Source organism: Megalops cyprinoides, chromosome 18 (genome assembly GCF_013368585.1).
Source record: "Megalops cyprinoides isolate fMegCyp1 chromosome 18, fMegCyp1.pri, whole genome shotgun sequence".
In the NCBI taxonomy this organism is placed as follows: domain Eukaryota; kingdom Metazoa; phylum Chordata; class Actinopteri; order Elopiformes; family Megalopidae; genus Megalops; species Megalops cyprinoides.
Window position 1 is genome coordinate 4440239 of NC_050600.1, and position 19973 is coordinate 4460211.

General features: G+C 51.5%; 1 protein-coding gene across 5 annotated transcripts in view; it reads right to left on the bottom strand.

Moving 5' to 3' along the window:
* Positions 1-4654: 4654 nt before the first annotated feature.
* The window catches only part of LOC118792956 (catenin delta-1-like), a 34973-nt gene continuing 19654 nt past the window's right edge, over positions 4655-19973 (bottom strand). For 2 of the 5 annotated variants that reach the window (XM_036550859.1, XM_036550858.1), the window contains exons 3-22: positions 19105-19258; positions 17790-17861; positions 17329-17457; positions 16901-17178; positions 16172-16453; positions 15729-15975; positions 15141-15363; positions 14314-14518; positions 12418-12535; positions 11951-12110; positions 11525-11542; positions 10476-10544; positions 10236-10363; positions 9589-9739; positions 8658-8853; positions 8041-8234; positions 7114-7167; positions 6792-6874; positions 5443-5497; positions 4655-4774 (exon numbers count right to left, since the gene is read on the bottom strand). In XM_036550859.1, the coding sequence (XP_036406752.1) occupies positions 4716-4774; positions 5443-5497; positions 6792-6874; positions 7114-7167; positions 8041-8234; positions 8658-8853; positions 9589-9739; positions 10236-10363; positions 10476-10544; positions 11525-11542; positions 11951-12110; positions 12418-12535; positions 14314-14518; positions 15141-15363; positions 15729-15975; positions 16172-16453; positions 16901-17178; positions 17329-17457; positions 17790-17861; positions 19105-19251 (2868 nt within the window). In that variant the 5' untranslated portion in view covers positions 19252-19258 and the 3' untranslated portion in view covers positions 4655-4715. Of the gene's footprint in view, positions 4775-5394; positions 5498-6791; positions 6875-7113; positions 7168-8040; positions 8235-8657; positions 8854-9588; positions 9740-10235; positions 10364-10475; positions 10545-11524; positions 11543-11950; positions 12111-12417; positions 12536-14313; positions 14519-15140; positions 15364-15728; positions 15976-16171; positions 16454-16900; positions 17179-17328; positions 17458-17789; positions 17862-19104; positions 19259-19973 lie in introns of those variants that run through there. The other 3 variants (XM_036550862.1, XM_036550863.1, XM_036550861.1) reach the window with 2 other exon arrangements.

Genomic DNA, 19973 nt, shown 5'->3' on the forward strand with positions numbered 1-19973 from the left:
CCTCTCGGCCTCATTAACACGTACCCTACGCAACATGTACCTTTACAGAGTCACTGACACTCTCTCCCCCTCATCCTATTTGCCGTGGGCAGTCTGATTACAGCCGGAGGTTTGAATCCCTTGTTGTGTGTCGAAAACCCAGCAAACACTGGTTTGCCGCCTGTAAGTTCATTTACCCCACGTATGACACGAAGAGTTCGTAGTCCTCTTGGAGACTCCTTCTTTGCCAGCCATTCCCCGCCAGCAGAAGGAGTCAGAGGAGTCAGAGAAATATGACACCGTGCTTATTTGAGAGAGGGAACGAGAGAGAAGGAGACAGGAACCCTAAATAGATATATCACTGAGTGACAGCGAGTAGGAGGAGGATTGAGTGAGGATATATAGATAGGGCTTTAAAGTGCTAACTGTTCTCAAAAGCGAGTGTCCTGCTCGTAAAGATCAATGTGCAGACTTTTGACGCGTGCATTCCAGACTCTGCGACAGCCACAAACCTCGGTGCTGCCTTTTGCAGGAAAGCAGTTAGCAGGCTGCACTCGTGATTGCGCAGCTGTGTGGGATCTTCAGACAGTTTAACATGTGAGCGGATGCTTGAGAGGCGGAGGGAGGGAGGGAGGGAGGGAGGGAGGGAGAGAGAGAGAGAGAGAGAGAGAGAGAGAGAGAGAGAGAGAGAGAGAGAGAGAGAGAGAGAGAGAGAGAGAGAGAGAGATGAGCAGTGAAGATTCCAAGAGGTGCACGGAATCTGGCAGCTGCCCAATGGGTTCACTTTCGCCTCACATTCTCCCATTAACTGAATCATCTGCGTAAAGCTCTTGCTTATGAACGGACACAATTTCTCATGCTTACCTCTCAAAACCAGAGGACTCGTGGACACGCTGCCGGACAGAGCCCAGACGTTAAGCGCTGCAGTCAGTGAATGCAGGAGAAGGGCGAAGAAAAATGACTGTTTCAGAATAGGGCTTCGCCAGGTAGGGAGAAACAGGTAGATGTAGACAGATACGAACAGTCAGACACTGTGCAGTCCACGTGGCATGTCACCTAGAGAAATGTTTGTTAAAATCACCTGCTTGTGTAACTATGTGAAACTCAACAAGGGAATAAAGCCCAAGAGCACAAGCATATCAGCTTGCCTAGAGATCGTTTGCACAAGTTTTTCGTCATGGATTAATTTTCTATAACTGATCTGTTTATTGACTCCATGAGGACAGAACATTTAATACCATCATAACGAGAGGAGAGAGACACACACACACACAAGGACACATAACTAGGAGACCGTTTGTAGGTCATGCCAAAACTGAGTAAGACTAACTTGTTGAGCATAGGTTCCCTTACGTACCGTCTTTGAACACGGCAGAAAAGAAATGGGCCGAGGTTTCGCACAAGTGAAACATCACAGCGACTTGCGCCAAACCAGCTTTGTTTTTGAAGGACTTCTTTTAATCAGATATAGTAATAATGAGAGCACCGGGTGTCACAAGCATAGGTGCCACTATTATGTCACCACCATGTCACTGTCTGGAACTTCATGTTCTGCTGTGGCCAGTTAAGCCTTCTGATTGGTTCACATGAGGCAGTGATTGAAAGCACATGGTAGCTCCACCAATTATGTGGCTCATGAAGCTTCATTCTCTCCACACCTTCATTTTTAGTCAGGTCATCAGTGGGTCACAAGTCTAATGACTTTGTAATGAAGGGCGCACACACAAAACTAAAAAAATGCACTGCAGTACATCTGGTCAGAAAAGATCTTTATTTTTATTAAAAAAAAACAAACAAACAGTATTGCCAGTTACATTTTTCAAAAAAAATTGCAACTAAGAGCCAAGGCAGAGATATTAAGGTTTTGTAATGATTTGTTACTTCTTTTAATTAGTACTGAAACAACACAGAGGAACAATGAGCTGAAAAACAGAAATTAAAACAAAGTAACATGATTTGTCTCTTGCCTGTTTTGTATTTAATTAAAACAAATTTGTGGTAAATGTTTACACTTAAAAAAAAAGATTGCATATGCTTTTTATCCACCACACCCCAGACAAAATGATCACCAAATCAAAAGACAATATCAAAATGCATAAAAACAAATTAAAACTAAAAAAAAAACAAAACATACTTTTCATATATAGTTAAATGTGCTTTTATCTGTTTCATCTTTAACCTAGGATCTGGTCTTGGTCTCCCTTTCCTAACTGTCCATTGAGGAAGGACATGAATTTCTCCCAAACTGCTAAGTACTGCGAAGCAAACCATACTTGCTCCCCCCAACTCATCCCCATAGAAACACCAAAATTCTGAACTGACCTGGCACCCAATGTCCAAACAGTGTCTCTTTGCATGTATGATCCATACATACGGGACATGTGGTTATAATCTAAACTGTCAACAAATGCGCCGTAGTGTATCCAGCCACCAGATGTAGTGATTTTCTCCTAGTTTGTAGTATCAGTTCAGTTAATAATAATCTGTATAGTTTCCCTGCACTGACCTTTATACATGCAGTGCTTAAGTACTGTAGTGTTCAGTCTACCTGTGCTGCGCAAAGCCCTGTGGACACAGACACACTAATCCTGTCCCGTGATCAGTGTGTTTCAGTCAGTTTGCAGGCACACAGGTGAGACCATCCTTCAGCACCAGGGCGAGACCTCACTCCTGCTCACCATCCTGAGAGCCACGCCTGATGCGTTAAGGGTTCGAGGGGCAGGGCCACTTCAGATGAACTGACATACTATTAACACATACAAAACCGGAAAACAAAAATACCTCAGAAAATGCACAATTGACTCAACAGTCGAACAGCTCACAAGACCAAAACAACCATGGGAAAAAAAGGGAAAGTGTTTTGAGGTCATCGCAGAAGGCAATGAAAAGGTAGCAGGGTTGAGGAATCACGTAAAGCAATGGTCCTTTGTGTTGTGGTCCCCGAATCACAGCTCGTTTGGGTGTTCACCCCCCCCAGCTCAGCTGTCTTCCCCCCCCTGGGAGCAGCACGAAAAAAAAAACGCCTCTCAACAGCCCCCTGCTCACCTCGCAGCGCTAGAAACCCCAGATGCGAGGTACATGTCACAACCTGGCGTCTGCAAGCCAGGTCTGCCTGCAACACTAACCAGAATAACCTGGCGCAAGTCTAGACAGAAACGGAGGAGGAACCGGTCAGCGATCTGCGCCGTCAGTCAAAAAGCAACACCACTCCCACGGGCTCCTCTCTCTCTAAACCCACATTAATTACAGACGACCCTACAGAGAGACAACAGGAAACAGCTGAAAATAGATTACATTAATTCTATACAAATGCATAAACATTTTTAATCTATATATAAAAAAATCCAAAATAGTCAAATTTGTACATCACTATCAATACTTGCATATCCCCTAACCCTAACGGCTCAAAATCAAACCAGGCCACTGTGATGAGCTGGGACAAATGAGAACGAACGCAAAAAAGGGCGGCTGAAGGTCAAACGTAAAATGGCTGCAGTCGTTTCGTTTTTGACATTCTGGCTGTAAAATCAGTTGCTTCCCCACAGTCCAGACGGGACACGAGTGACTGGAGTAACAGCATTACGGGGGAGAGAGGAGAGGGGGGGGTGGGATGAAGGGAGGAGGTAGAAGAGAAGGAGAAAAGGAGGACAGGAGGAAGAAAAATGGAGGGAAAGAAGGAGGTGTATGGAAACAAACACAAAATTGCATTTAAAAAAAAAAAAAAAAAAAGAATGAACCTCCCTAAACTTTAAAACAAGGCTTTAAAAGTCAAAATATATATATTTATATCCTGGAAATATTCAAAAATAAATTTCTTCTCGGATGAGGTGCAATCTGACACATTTTCACGACAGCAATTCAGAATTAATAATAACAATGACAACAATCATAGAACATGCAATCCTCATATGTATTTGTAATAACCATAACAATAACAGTGTAAAAAAAAAAAAAAAAAAAAAAAACAAAAAGGAAAAAAAAAAATCAAAATGATTGTCACAGGATAATTGCTTTGAGAGGAGCAACGTTAAATAAGGGATTTATATAATTTTTTTTTTTTTTTTTTTTTTACTGTTATTGCTACGGTCATCACAGGCGTGGCATCGTGAATGAAGGCGTGGCAGACTCCGCCAGGTCAGTGACATCATGGCTTGTCCTGAGGCGCCCCCACCCCTCCACCCCCCTTTTCCCCAAGCTATCGGCTTCATATACCTAATCGCAGTCCGTAGGGCATTTTTGGTTAACAAAGCCATGGTGCATAAACCTCAGATACGACAGATGCCGTATTCAGGAAAGACAGGAGCTGAAGTTGGCATTTCTTGAGTGGCCTGAGGACAAGGGAAAGACGGGGCCGCTGGGACTGCAGTCTGTGGGTCAGATGCGGAACACTGGAGGGATGCCCAGCACAACACCTGAACCTCTGTTTGGCCAGAAGCACAATCCATTCCTTCACCGAATCCCTAAACAAGCAACCGGACGTTCTGTGCCGCCGTCCAGCGAAAACACGGAGGACTCCGTGCGGCTGCCACGCCCAAACCCACCAGAGGCCTGCGGAGAGAGCCTCGCAGTCATCGTCGTCATGGTTACTGTAATGCGTGAAGTGAAGGTGCTGCCTCTCCCTGCAGCAGACACGGGAATGAGAGAGGGAGGGGGATGGGGGAGAGGGGGGGTGGAAGGGAGGGGGAGGGGGGGTGGAAGGGAGGGATCTCCAGGATTTTTCGTTGTCTGTCCCAAACTCAGTGACAGAAAGAGGGAATAGGGTGCTCTCCTCCAGTAATGCAGACAATCAGTTTTTCTGTGGGAGAGAGAGAGAGAAACAGGGGGGGGGCAGAAAGAATGGAGAGAGACGTAAACAACATGGGTAAAAGGGGAGGAGAAGCAGGCTTCAGAACTGCAGTCTTCCCCCTGTTACAGGTTCTGAAATGGCATTGTGCCCACACTGACAATCGCTGGACTCACAGCAGCTTTACGCGCGGGCTGTGCCAACCGAAAAGGTCAAAAGGAAGACGCACCACATCAACGGATTAGTAAATGGCTTAACGGTTAGAAACGAGAACAAGAGGGGATTCGCTGGACTTCCAAACCACTGATGTACTACAATCAGTGTAGTACAGACAAGTGCCAACGCCGTGGCGATCCAGTGTACAAAACACAGCAACAGACACATGACATCAGGATTACAAGGCCTGACCTGCAATACTGAAACTCTAGCTGACTAGACAGGGTACATCACCACGGCACTGAGACAGAGTCACCACAATGCCAGACAAACGCTCTCGCACCTAAGAGAGCCTTCTGATAGATGGGGCGATGACATTACACGTTTTGCAAACGTAACAATTAGAACAGACAGACAGACAGAGGGCCACTGGGCGCATGCTGGCGGTGACGGCAAAGCCTGCGTGACGGACATACCATGCGGTGACATGCAGTGTGTAAGAGGGAAGGGGGTTAGGGCCTAACCGTCGTAAGAGTCCACCAACGGCAACGAGCCCTTTCTGTTCCCATACAAGCCAGCCTGTGAGAGAGAGAGAGAGAGAGAGAGAGAGGGAGAGAGAGAGGGGGAGAGAGAGAGGACAGGAAACGGAGGAGTAAGGATAACAGGAAGGGTGAGTGAACAGAGAGAGAAAGAGGCGAGCGGGTTAGTTGTGTTAGCTCAGTGGGTGAGGCAGTGTGTCGCTGTGTTACCAGGGAAACCTTAGTGAGTACAGAGTGTGTCTGTGGTGCTGTGCGAGGTGGCCGTGCCGGGGGGGTGGGGGTTGGACAGCGGAAGAAGCTGTGCTGAAGCAGCTCTGTGGTCAGCTTCAGCTGTCCCTGCTGAGCCTCGGAGCAGAGCTTCCCAACCCCGGGGACGGGGCCCAGATGTGTCAGACGTCAGATGTCAGTCTCCTCCCACACCGTGCTCTCAGTGCTCTGCGAGCCATCCGGATGCCTGCAAGTCGCTCTGCCGATGCCAGAGAGACGCACCTACCCCCTGAACAGTGTCTGCCTGCCAGTGCACTGTGGGACTTGTGTTAAAACGTTTGCGTTTGCCTGCGTGTGTATTAGAGGATTGACCTGAGCCCCCCCCCCCCCCGAGGGTGTTGTTGTAAAAGTATAACTGTGATCCCCAAAAAACAGGGTGAAAAGGGACAAAAAAATTCCAAAATAAAACACTGGAATACAGGTCTTGGTGCAAGCCCTGCATGCTGCTGGTTTCCATTTCAGCTGAGGTCCACTCACTTTTAACTGAATACTGATCTGTATCTCACATTTTCCAACACTCAGCTGCAGTAAGATCTCTTTAAAAAACACATTGCTGGTGGTGTGCTGCAAGTCTAAAGTAAAATTTTTTCCCCACTTTTTTTTTTTCTTTAAGCTAAAATTAAGGCAACCGTCTCCATTGATTAAGATTAATTAGTTGTTGAACTGTTCTAGGCCAGTTAATGAAACAATTCAATTTGACTTAACGCAATAATTCGGCTGACGGCGCAGTTAAACCCGTTTAACTGACCTCAGTCTGAAACCCTGCACATCCTCTCCAGGAGACATGCATGGGAGACACGCCCTTCGTCTGACCCGGGGGAAACATTCCAAATCGGAACCCTACGCTTTTGCCCTCTGCATCAGCTGCTGCCACGGCAACACGAGAGAGTGTGTTACACAGTGGGACGGTGTGAAGGAGGCTCCAGGGGCAGTCACACAGTGGACTGAGACCGAAAGCTTGAAGGGGTCAGCAGTTTCCACAGGAACGCACCAATCAGAGCAGAGTTCTATGGATAACTCACATTGGTCATAGGGGGGAGGGGGAGGGGCACACAAGTGAGTCTTACCTGTACAGCGTCCCTGTCTGACATGTCGAGAGAGTTGTCCAGGGTGTGTCTCCTCTCTCGCTTATCCAGTGTGGAGTATGCATCTGCGTAGGAGGGTGGAGAAAGTGTGAGGGAGATAGAGAGGGTAACACACACACACAGACGCATAGCAGGGACCGGCTCAAGCCCAAGCTATGGGAGCCCCGAGGACGAGAGGAAAGGATGCATTGTGGCGGTGCTTAAAAAAAGAGCTTCGGGGCCGGGGAGGGAGGGGGGCGCCGGCAAGACCCCCAAAAGGACGAAGGACAGAACCGCGGAGAATGTGTGAATTACTGAGACTCACCGGGACCCATGTCGTTCAGCGGAATCATGTCTCGGTCTCGATCACTCTTCCCTCCTGGAGAGACACACAGACCCACCATTATGCACAGACACTCACTAACACACTCACAATCCCACCTTCTCATAGCCTCATAGGCCTTTGTGTTTGATCCGCTGGAGAGGTCAGGTGTGGGGCAGCTGAGCTCTCCCTGGGGTTGAGTCAGATTCATACAGAACAGACCTAAGGCTTTGCATTACACTACAGTCAAGTAGGAGATGCTCTTATGCAAAACGGCTTACATAACGCGTCACAGTTTTATCCATTTATACAGCTTTATAATTACTGAGGCAATTATGGGGTAAGTACCTTACCCAAGGGCACAGCAGCAGCGCCCAAACGCGGGATCGAACCTGCAACCTTCTGGTTACGAGCCCTGCTCCTTACCACTACACCACACTGCTGCCCACAAATAAACACCTAGCAAGAACATCACATTATTGTCAGTTGGCCGATTCAGGCAATTGTGGGTTAAGTACCTTGCCCAAGTGCACAACAGCAGTGCCCCTGTGGGGAATCAAACCAGCATCACCGAATAAACATAGGGGTGGCAGTGTAGCATAGTGATTAAGGAGCCAAACTTGCAACTGAAACGTTGCTTGTTCGATTCCCCACTGGGGCACTGCTGCTGTAGTGGGGCAAGGTACTTAACCCACAACTGCCTCAGTAAATATCCAGCTGTGTAAACGGATAACATAAAAATCTATACCTGATGTTAGTCGCTCTGGATAAGAGCGTCAGCTAAATGCCAATAATGTAATGTGAAATAATCTAACAAGTACTTTACAGTACTGTCATCTCGCACAGTGGTAAAGCCGTGACACAGCACCCGGGAGGGCCGCAGCCTCGCGGCGTGAAGGCCGTGCGACGGCCGGGGCTCACCCCGCTCACCTCTGTCGATGAGGGGCAGGGTGCTGTCCTCGTAGCCGCCGTTGTCGCGGGTGCTGCCGGCGGGGGGGTTGAGGTTGACCGCGAAGTCGCTCTTCTTCCAGCCGTCCTTCTCCAGCGTGCGCCGCAGCTCCTTGTGGCCCCAGACGATCTGCAGCACCTGCCCCGCCCCCCGCACCTCGCGGTCCGACCGGTTCCTGTGGGGCGAGCGGAGGAACTGCTCCGTCAGGGCCCCCTTACATCACAGCGTTTACCCGCTCACGCTTTCTACGGTTCCTTTATCACAGTCCTCTCTCTCCTTCCATTCCTCTTTCTCACTCTCCTTCGCTACATTCAGAGCCCATTCCCCAACCCCCCCCGTACCCCTCCTCTCACCCCCTGACCCCCCCGTACCCCTCTGTCCCACCCCCTGACCCCCCCGTACCCCTCCTCTCACCCCCTGACCCCCCCGTACCCCTCTGTCCCACCCCCTGACCCCCCCGTACCCCTCCTCTCACCCCGACCCCCCCGTACCCCTCTGTCCCACCCCCTGACCCCCCCGTACCCCTCCTCTCACCCCGACCCCCCCGTACCCCTCTGTCTCACCCCCTGACCCCCCTCGTACCCCCACCCCCTCTCACCCGTCCTTGTTGATGAGCACCAGCCTCTCGATGCCCTGTGAGGCGCGCAGCGTCTTGGCCGCCTCTACACCGGAGCCCAGCACCTCGGCCAGCGTGCTGAGCACCGACACCACCGTCTCCTCCGACAGCGCCCGCGCCGGCTGCTGCTGCCCCCCGCCCGGCAGGTTGGCCACCAGGTGGGGCACCGCGTGCTTCCCTGCGGGCCCGAGAGAGAACCGTCACCCTGTGAACCCTGATCCTGAACCTACACCTCAGTTTAAGGACGAAATCACACCCTTCAACAAGAGCGACTGGCTATGACAATCGACAATCCAGGCCCACTCCTCCCTGTCTCTTCACCCATAATGCCTAGTGCTCATGTTATGATTTCAGCCTTGAAATCATACCCATAGTGCCGAGCACACATGACAACAATTATGGATTATGATTTGCCTGAACTGCCATTCCCAGTGGCTGCACGTTTAACAGGATCCCTGGTCAAACTGCACTCACTCCGAGACCACTCCTCAGCTTCACACCTTACACTGTGTAGTGCGCTCAATAAGTGAAGATAATTGCTCTTTCGGCCGCCTTAAAGCTGTAAGTAATTATCGGCGAGTCCTGACATTATTGCCGATTACTGCTGAGTTAGCCTGGCAGTGGGGTACTGCCCACAGCCAATGAAATGAAACCATTCAATCACAAACCGTGCCAGTAAAAGTCAGCCATTTCCTGTAAGATATTACCATTTCTTGTGAAACTGCAGCAAAAAGTAGTGAGGCTGCCATAGATTAACAACCAAAATACAGTGGCATGACAGACTAAAAAGAAGAGGAATTTATTCAACTATGGAGAGTATGAGGGTTTATTTGAGCCATGGGCAGACAGCTACCATTGCAAACAGGAGCATGATGAATGGTGAGGACAGAAAGGCGTGGAGACATTCACTCACCGAGGAGATCCCGGTTCCTGGCGTCGATGGCCAAGTTCCGCATTGCCCCAGACATGGCCCTCACCACACGGTCGTTACCGTGAGCCAGCAGCTCCGCCATCATGGGCAGGCCTTTCTCCACCCGCACCATGGCACGCACATACTTCCCGTACTGAGAGAGAGAGAGCGAGAGAGAGAGCGAGCGAGAGAGAGCGAGCGAGAGAGAGCGAGCGAGAGAGCGAGAGAGAGAGCGAGAGAGAGAGAGAGCGAGAGAGAGAGAGAGAAAGAGAGAGAGAGAGAAAGAGAGAGAGAGAGAGAGAGAGAGAGAGAGAGAGAGAGAGCAACAGCGAGAGAGAGAAAGCAAGAGAGAAAGCGAGAGAGAAAGAGAGAGAGAAAGAGAGAGAGAGAGAGAGAGAAAGCGAGAGTGAGAGAAAGCGAGAGAGAGAGAAAGCGAGAGAAAGAGAAAGAGAGAGAGAGAGAGAGCAGGGGTCAGCACAGCACAGTGTGGGGGCAGACTATGGACCGAATCAGTCCGTTTATTACATACAATGATGGTTATGGAGTGAGGAGGCCCTCCCGAAACCTGTATCAGTGACTCAAACTTTCACCAGATCAGGACTGAGGTAGGGCAGCCATGTACGCTACTGTACTGTAATGTTGACACTCACAGTCCAGCGGCCTGCGCACAGGTTCTGAATGGCCCCCGCCGCCGCCTCCAGGACTGAGGGGTTCTTGCTCTCCTTTAGCAGGGAGGTGTAGATGTGCACCACCTCTGGCTGGAAGAGCAGCTCGTAGCCTGCAGTGGGCAGAGATCAGACACTGAGTCACACTCCCTACGCACACCAGCAAGTCCATCAGAACTGTTTCAGCATGGGGGGGTGGGGGCGACTCGGGGGTGCTATAATCACCTTTCGCGGGCGTCGTCCTCTTTGGAATATCAATCAAGTCTGCCGATGCCTCGTCTCCGTCTTTCTTTCCTGAAGCAGAGCACAGCATGTTCAGGCAGAGACACGCTCACGCACACTCACACACACTCACACACACTCACACACACGCACACACACGCACACACACGCACACACACGCACACACACGCACACACACGCACACACACGCACGCACACGCACGCACACGCACGCACACGCACGCACACACACGCACACACACGCTCGCTCGCTAACACACGCACAGGCTAACACACGCACAGGCTAACACACGCACAGGCTAACACACGCACAGGCTAACACACGCACAGGCTAACACTAATGGGGGCAGGCATACGCAATGCAGGCAGGCTAAAGATTAATGCTACAAAACACAGACACAGAGATTAGCTCTACAGCAGACAGATTAAAACATTAACTACAGTACAGTAACCTGTGAATCAGACAAAAGAGATGACAAACGCCTCTAATTCATAGAATGACTAATCCAGCAGGCCTCTGCTGATGTCTTGTGTTAGTGCACATTTGTCTGGAGAGGGTTTTGTCAATACGGTTAGTCCTCCATACTATGTGGCTGTGTTCAACACTAATGGCCTGAACGTTTATCAGCCTATCAGTCACATGCGGCTCAGCCCGAGGGCGGGGCCTGAAACTCGAACTGCAGCCACTGTGATTGGACCAGGACTCAGAAAGGACTCCTATCAGGGGTAAGCCACACTCTGGTGTGTGTGAACCATCAAACTGGCTGATTATTTTCACACTGGGACACAAGTATACCAGACTGCTCCTCATTACTGAAGGTTAGTGAGAACGTTTCCCATGTAACAAGCACCAAAAAAAGCACGTGCACAAGGGTTACAGTAAGTACATAAAACAAAACTATTGTGTGGAAGCTCCTTCTGAGATTTGACAGCCCCCAAACCGAAACAAGTACATAACGATCAGTGCAATGACAGTCAGGCCTCATAAAGCGGTCAGTGTTAGCTTACAGCACGAGTAAAGAGAAGCTTACCTTTGGAAAACCACTCGTCTACCCAGGAGAAAGGATGGGAGGGAGGAAGAGGAAGACAGATTGTGGAGAAAATTCAGCATGAGAAATAGTAACAGTGTCCCAGCCACCAAAAGCTGCCGCCAATTAAGGTCACATGACACACACCCCGATTACACCAGCAACTGAGAGCCCAGGGAAACTGTCCCAGACAGCACGACCGTCCTTCTAACCCGAGGAAGTGCTGGCTGCCAGAGCCTCGGCCAAGTGATCTCAGATCCCGTTCTAACCGTGTAATGAAGTTACGCTAATGTTATTACAGACCGATCCTGTGAGAAAATATGCGAGAAAAGTGGATCTTTCAGCGAAATGTGACTTTGGCCCACAGTGGGGCCCCAAAATTAGCAAACACCCCCCCCCCCACTCTGCCCTCTGACAGGCGCCACTGACCTTTGCCCTTGCGTGAACCAAAGCAGCCACCCTTGTTTGCAGAGCTGGGGGCTTGGCCCTGGTTTGGGGTCAGGGCGTCCTGGTAGCGTTCACACCCTGGCACCTCCCGGTGAACCTGATAGGACAGATTCCTCAGCAGACACATGCAGTTCTCTACCAGCTGTGAAGGGGAGAGGAAGAGAGAGGGAGAGGGAGAGAGAGAGACGGAGAGAATGAGGCAACACTCAGAACCAGGTGCTGGGTGCCAGCTGGTCTGCTACTGCCTCTAGAATAGAGCACTGTTAGTGAAAACCATGTTTCTTTTTTCAAGGACATACATATGGACATGCGCGCACGCACGCACGCACGCACGCACGCACGCACGCACGCACGCACGCACAGGGGGAAGAGCTAGGCTGGACAAAGAAGAGGAGGAGACGAGGAGGACCACCGGCAGGGGAAACGGGTATGCGGTTAAGCTTCGGTACCTTGTTGTCCACGTCTTTGCGGTCGATCTGCGCTTGGACGATGTACATGAGCGAGTCGACCAATCCCGTGCATTCCCTCAGCTTCCTCCTGGCCTCGCTGCGCTCAGAGCTCACGTTCCTGAGAGAGGAGGGATGACCCATTCACAGCTGCCCGAACCACACCCCACTTCTCACTGAGATTCTCTCATAAGACACTTCAAAAGTGTACACAATTAGTAACAGGCAACCCTTATAATCACATAATGGTATACGTTATGTAAAGATAAATACTGTATTCAATCTGATTAGAAAAATCACCCGAAAAACCTTTTTCTAGGATGGACACCATTTTTCTCATTTCTTACATTTTTTTAAGTTTTAACATCTGACAAATCTCTTAATATTTGGAAATTACTGGAGAAAAATGAGTGATACAACATATTATTTGCAGAAACTAAAAACAAAAAACTGTTTAGTGCAAATCCATTTTTGCACCTGGGTAAAAACTGTTTCAGTCAGCATGACCTTCCCCTAAATTCCTCTACAGACTTCACACTGCTAGCATTCACACTTCCTCACTCTCTGAGGCTCCATCTCTAAATATCCCAGAGTCACTGAGGTCACATCCCCCACCCCAATGCCACATGACTGCTCTTCCTGCGAGAGTCTGTACCTACCTCACTCAGCATGCTGTGTGTGTGTGTGTGTGTGTGTGTGTGTGTGTGTGTGTGAGAGAGAGAAAGCGAGAGTGCGTGTGCGCATGTGTGTGAGAGAGAGCAAGGGAGTGTGTGTGCGTGCCTACCTCAGTCAGTCTGCTCTGTGTGCGTGTGAGAGAGAGAGAGACAGTGTGAGTGTGTGAGAAAGAGCGAGTGTGTGTGCGTGCCTACCTCAGTCAGTCTGCTCTGTGTGCGTGTGAGAGAGAGAGAGACAGTGTGAGTGTGTGAGAAAGAGCGAGTGTGTGTGCGTGCCTACCTCAGTCAGTCTGCTCTGTGTGCGTGAGAGAGAGAGAGAGACAGTGTGAGTGTGTGAGAAAGAGCGAGTGTGTGTGCGTGCCTACCTCAGTCAGTCTGCTCTGTGTGCGTGTGAGAGAGAGAGAGACAGTGTGAGTGTGTGAGAAAGAGCGAGTGTGTGTGCGTGCCTACCTCAGTCAGTCTGCTCTGTGTGCGTGTGAGAGAGAGAGAGACAGTGTGAGTGTGTGAGAAAGAGCGAGTGTGTGTGCGTGCCTACCTCAGTCAGTCTGCTCTGTGTGCGTGAGAGAGAGAGAGAGACAGTGTGAGTGTGTGAGAAAGAGCGAGTGTGTGTGCGTGCCTACCTCAGTCAGTCTGCTCTGTGTGCGTGTGAGAGAGAGAGAGACAGTGTGAGTGTGTGAGAAAGAGCGAGTGTGTGTGCGTGCCTACCTCAGTCAGTCTGCTCTGTGTGCGTGTGAGAGAGAGAGAGAGACCGTGTGAGTGTGTGAGAAAGAGCGAGTGTGTGTGCGTGCCTACCTCAGTCAGTCTGCTCTGTGTGCGTGTGAGAGAGAGAGAGAGACCGTGTGAGTGTGTGAGAAAGAGCGAGTTTGTGTGCGTGCCTACCTCAGTCAGTCTGCTCTGTGTGCGTGTGAGAGAGAGAGAGAGACCGTGTGAGTGTGTGAGAAAGAGCGAGTGTGTGTGCGTGCCTACCTCAGTCAGTCTGCTCTGTGTGCGTGTGAGAGAGAGAGAGAGACCGTGTGAGTGTGTGAGAAAGAGCGAGTGTGTGTGCGTGCCTACCTCAGTCAGTCTGCTCTGTGTGCGTGTGAGAGAGAGAGAGAGACCGTGTGAGTGTGTGAGAAAGAGCGAGTGTGTGTGCGTGCCTACCTCAGTCAGTCTGCTCTGTGTGCGTGTGAGAGAGAGAGAGACAGTGTGAGTGTGTGAGAAAGAGCGAGTGTGTGTGCGTGCCTACCTCAGGCAGCCTGCAGTGTTGGTGAGGGCCGTCTCCCGTTCCAAATGTTTTGGCTTGCAGCTCTCATCTCCTCCTCCCCCTCCTCCGCCTCTCTCCGCATCCCAGCCAGACAGCGGCACCATCACCTCATCCACCAGCGCATGCAGGGCGTGGTCCACGATCTCCATCTTCACCGCGTCGTGAGAGGACAGGTTCCACAAGGTGCCTGAGAGACACAGGTCATCTTCATCCTCGTCCTCATCACCACCATCATCACCGCCGAAAATACCGTACAGCAAGCCAACCTTCCCTTATCACCAGTGATGCTACACTGAATTACATTAGTCAGTTAGCAGATGCTCTTATCCAGAGCGACTCACATAGGGTACAAATGTTACATGCCATCCATTTACACAGCTGGATATTTACTGGGGAAATTGTGGGTCTTGCCCAAGTGTACAGCAGCCATACCCCAACAGGGAATCAAACCACCAACCTTCTGGTTACAAGCCCTGCTCCTTACCATGATGCTACACTGCCACCTCGTCAACACGTTGTCAACAGCGACACGAAACAGTTATCTCCCAAACAAAAAAATCATCTGCAAATTAATTTATGACAGTTGTGTTGCGCTTCCAGTCCCTGGACTGGCCACCAAGGCTATTCACAGGCCCCACTGGGGCAGGGTACAGATCACCAAGCAACAGGACAGGAACTCTCTCAAAATGGCTGATCATGTGGAAGGGGCCGCAAGGGGGGTAGAGAAGACATTGCACACTGTCATAGGGGGTGAATTTTAAACCCAGGGGAGCGTTAGTGAGGGAGTGTGTCAGACAGAGGGGCGTTACCGGAGATGGTGTCGATGAGCTCGGGGTTGTAGGTCTTCCTCAGAAGCCGCACCAGCGCCGGCACGCCGTCACAGTTCTTGATGGCGATCTTGTTGTCGGGGTCGCGGCCGTAGGAGATGTTCTTCAGCGCCCCGCAGGCCGCGTGGTGCACCTCCTTTTTGGGGTTGTCCAGCAGGGAGACCAGGATGGGGATCCCCTTCAGACGGCGCACCTCCGATTTCACCTAGAGGGGGGGCAGGGAGCATGAATACGGCGGCTGCTCCTGACCTCAGATCAGCGTAGGATGCCTTTCCTTCTAAAAACTGGGGTGTACCTTTCTCCCACCTGTTACCATGTTCTTAAAGGCGATGTGTAGTGCATCATTCTCACAGGTTAGGCGTTACCTTGTCGTTCTTAAAGGTGAGATGTTGTGTGTCATTCGTACAGGTGAGGTATTACCTTGTCGTTCTTAAAGGTAGGTGCAGTGTGTCATTATTAAAGGTGAGGTGCTGGCCGTTACCTTGTCGTTTTTGAAGGTGAGGTGCAGTGTGTCATTATTAAAGGTGAGGTGCAGTGTGTCATTATTAAAGGTGAGGTGCTGGCCGTTACCTTGTCGTTTTTGAAGGTAAGGTGCTGCAGGAAGGCGGCGGCGTTGCTCTTCACTGGGTCCAGGCGGTAGTTGAGCATGGCGATGACCTCGGGCAGCTCCGGCTGCCTCCAGGCCGTTTGGGGGCCCCCCTTCCGCAGGGTGCTGTCCAGCGAGGCCATGCTGCCCCTCTCCATCTGAGTCATGGGGGCGCCCCAGCAGTAGGGGTCTCCCCCACCCAGGTCCCCATCCAAAGTGTCCTCACAGCTCCTGAGAGGAGAGGAGAGATGAGGCGCTTCAAGCAACACCGCAGCACCACACTGATTAAGAGCAATTCACACAGTAACAGTCATCTAACCACTGTCACAGTAATGTTAGATCATCAGTCCTAGATACGAAAAAGGGACACTAGTTCCTAGTAACCTCGCCTCATCCAACTCCCTCACCCAGTCCGCTGTGTTCTCACCTGAGTCTGCGGCGGTCCAGGCCGCCCCCCCCGGTGGCCAGCCGGGGCACGGTGCCGTACCCCGGGTGCATGGGGGGCGGGCCCATGCTGTAGTCCATGTCGTCGTAGCCCAGGCTGCGCTGGTCGTCCTCCAGGCCGTACGGCTCGGGGACGAATCGCTGCATGGCCGACAGCTCCATGGCGCTGCCCATGCGCACCTGCGGCTGCGCGGCGTACGGGTCCAGCTGCTGCCGGCTGGGGGCCCGGTACCCCGAGTCCAGCGTGCGGTACCCGTCCACCGGCCTGCGGGGGAGGGGAGAGAGGCCGTTACACACACACACACACACACACACACACACACACAGAGACACACAGAGACAGAGACACACACACACACACACACACACACACACACACACACACAGAGAGGCAGACAGCAGCATGATAACATGAAAAGGGAAGCACAAGTACAAGCACTTAAGCACAGAGAGCAGAGAACCAAGTGAGGGCAAAAGAACATTACATTACACTACTGTCACTTAGCAGTTTTTCTTAACATATCATCTATTTTATCCATTTATACAGCTGGATATTTACTGAGGCAATGCGGGGCCCGAGATTACAGCAGCAGTGCGCCGGGGGGGGGGGGGGGGGGGGGGGGGCGATACATGAGTGACAGAGGGGAGGGCGTGACAGAGAGCCAGAGCGTGAGAGGGAGAACACGGACGCACTCAGACAGCACTCTCTCACCTGTATCGCTCGTCCATGCGCGCCCCCCTGCTCAAGCTGGCATAGGGTTCCGGGGGAGGGCCCGTCCTGTAGTCGTCGTAGCCCGCCGAGGGGCCGTAGTGGTAGTTTCGGGGCACCGTGGCGGTGGGGTAGTCTCCTCCCCCCTGTCTGTAGACGCGGTCGAGGGTGGCGGCGTAACCGCCCCCTCCCGTGACGGAGCCGCCCCCATCCAGGGACAGCGTGTCAGACACTGAGGGAATGACCGTGCGCGTGGTGACCGTCTTCACCACCTTCTTCACCTGAGGAGGAGGCACCGAAAGCACTGCCGATTACAGCCGTTTCTCTGTCTCACTGTCTCCCCCTCTCCCTCTCCCTCTCCCTCTCCCTCTCCGTGAGAATGTCTCCACAGGAATGACTCCTCCGATGCGCTCAGGTGCGGCCACACGTACCGTGGTTTCTGTACGACGCGTGGTTCCATCCTCGCCGGTCTCCACGGAGACGACAGAGGGGGCCTCCTGTGGGTCCTCTTCCACAGTGTAAGTCTCCTCCACAACATGCCCCGGGTCCAACATCCTGTACTGAGAGACACAAGCATGCCCAGGGTCTAACTTCCCGTACTGAGAAACCCAACCCTGGCCCACACCCGGATATTCCTACAGCTAAAGCACATGAACCAACTTCTACATCTATGAGCTAAAGCACCATGCTGAGCTGGTGACCTCGTTGATTCTGGTTTTGTGACGCCATTATTCACTTCAGTGAACATCTGAGTGCTCAGTACTTCATCCGGAAATCATCTGAGTGTCAGCCACGCTAAAACATGCTAAGCATGCTAACAGTGCCCTGAGGTCGGTTTAGGCAGTGTCGAGATGGGGCTAACGGCTGAACGCAGACACTCTCTCACAGGTACCTGTGTTCCGTTGATGTAAGAGTCGCTCAGTTTCAGTCTCTCGATGTCCACATCACCAACAACGCGGCCGTTCTGTGGGAGGGAGAGGCAGAGACGTGAGGATTAGGATCTCACACACTGTCACGTTCAGCTTGTCTGAGATCAGTTTATCTTTCAGGCAGAGTCTGAGGAGACTGAGTGAAAATGAAGGCACCTGCAAGACAAGTTACTGAAAGGAAATGGGATTTCAATGCGTGCGCACATACGCGCACACACACACACACACACACACACACACACACACGCATACATGCAGACACACACACACACACAACATAAAACAGGTCAAACACAACAATGGATAGCATGATGCTAATATTATGGAAGCAGTTGACTTTACAGCCTTCCACTGTAAATGTATTCCTGGGGTTACACAGCAAATGGTCAATGTGTCAGTGTATGAGCATGGAAGTTAATTTCACTGGGAAAGGTAGCCACGGTGACGGTTATGGAGTCAAGTATATCTGCTTCTCAGATTAAAGACATACAAAGCACAAGAAAGGACAGACGTATTTGCAACATGTAGATGATCTGTAGCCTGATTGTAATATAAAGCACATTAAACACACTTTTGTGTGTTTATGCTGCGATGAGGCTCCAATTGAAATAAGCAGAGCTGATGCCACTGCAGTCAGGACTGCCGTCACTCATGAGCTCCTTTTTACTGGGCATGAAAGCACTTCCTGTATCCAGGTGCAGTACTAATTCTGGTCACAGGGGGGAGGCAGGGAGCACTGTTCATAAAACACAGCACACAAAAGCTTTTGAGAGCTCACACAGACAGAGATTAGCATGTTGAACGGTGTCAGTCAGTCTGTGCACAGTGCAATTTGTTAATACAACACAGCAAAGCAGTGTGTGGACGGTGCCAGGAAGGGCTTTTCCCATTACTGCCTAGGGAGAAAGCTCTAACCCACAGTGACTTCTGAAAGCCTGGGTACAGTGCAAAGACTAGGATACACACACCAACACCAGGCCAACTACATCTCCCCAAACACAGTGTTTTCAACATATTTCACACTTCTGATGGAGAGAATGAGGGAAGAGACTGGGGTACAGGGGACACCTGGGTGACAGAGGTGAGGGAGGGTAGAATGGTGACCCGGGGGGAGGGGGCCGGGGGGCCGGGGGGATGATGGGTTGATGAGGTTTGGTGTTGAGGGGGCCATGGAGTGGAGGGGCACCGTGCAGGATGCTGGGATGAACGGGTGGACGCCCCCAGGATGGAGTGATGGTTTTTGTGGGGGGGAGGGGGGGGCGAGGAGGGAAACGTTACCTGTGGACTGGGGAGGGAGCGGGGAAGGGGGCTGGAGTGTCCGACTCGCCTCCTCTCCTCCTCCAGAGCCCGAGTCAGGCGCTCAAACTGCACCTCCTGCTCCCGCACGGAGGCCAGGAGTGAGGCCGCACTCTCACACTGCTCCATACTCACACTGAGAGAGAGAGGGACAGGGTTACCCCACTACCGAGAGACAGAGGGACAGGGTTACCCCACTACCGAGAGACAGAGGGACAGGGTTACCCCATTACAGAGAGACAGAGGGACAGGGTTACCCCATTACAGAGAGACAGAGGGACAGGGTTACCCCACTAACGAGAGACAGAGGGACAGGGTTACCCCACTAACGAGAGACAGAGGGACAGGGTTACCCCATTACAGGGAGACAGAGGGACAGGGTTACCCCACTAACGAGAGACAGAGGGACAGGGTTACCCCATTACAGGGAGACAGAGGGACAGGGTTACCCCACTACCGAGAGACAGAGGGACAGGGTTACCCCACTAACGAGAGACAGAGGGACAGGGTTACCCCACTACCGAGAGACAGAGGGACAGGGTTACCCCACTAACGAGAGACAGAGGGACAGGGTTACCCCACTAACGAGAGACAGAGGGACAAGGTTACCCCACTAAATGGAGAGAGAGAGCAGGGACAGCCTCAGAAAGCCAAAAGGGCAAATGAGGAGTTACGAGGAGGAAACAGGAACACTAGCCATGAGGGGTTATGGAAAAAAGCGCCCAACACTGCCAGAAAAGCAAACATTACCCAGTCAAGCACAAACACGAACCCAAAGCCCCAGCGGTCACTGGCATAACACACCATCTCTATCAAATGAAACCTGGCATTATGGCTAGGAACGGCTCCTA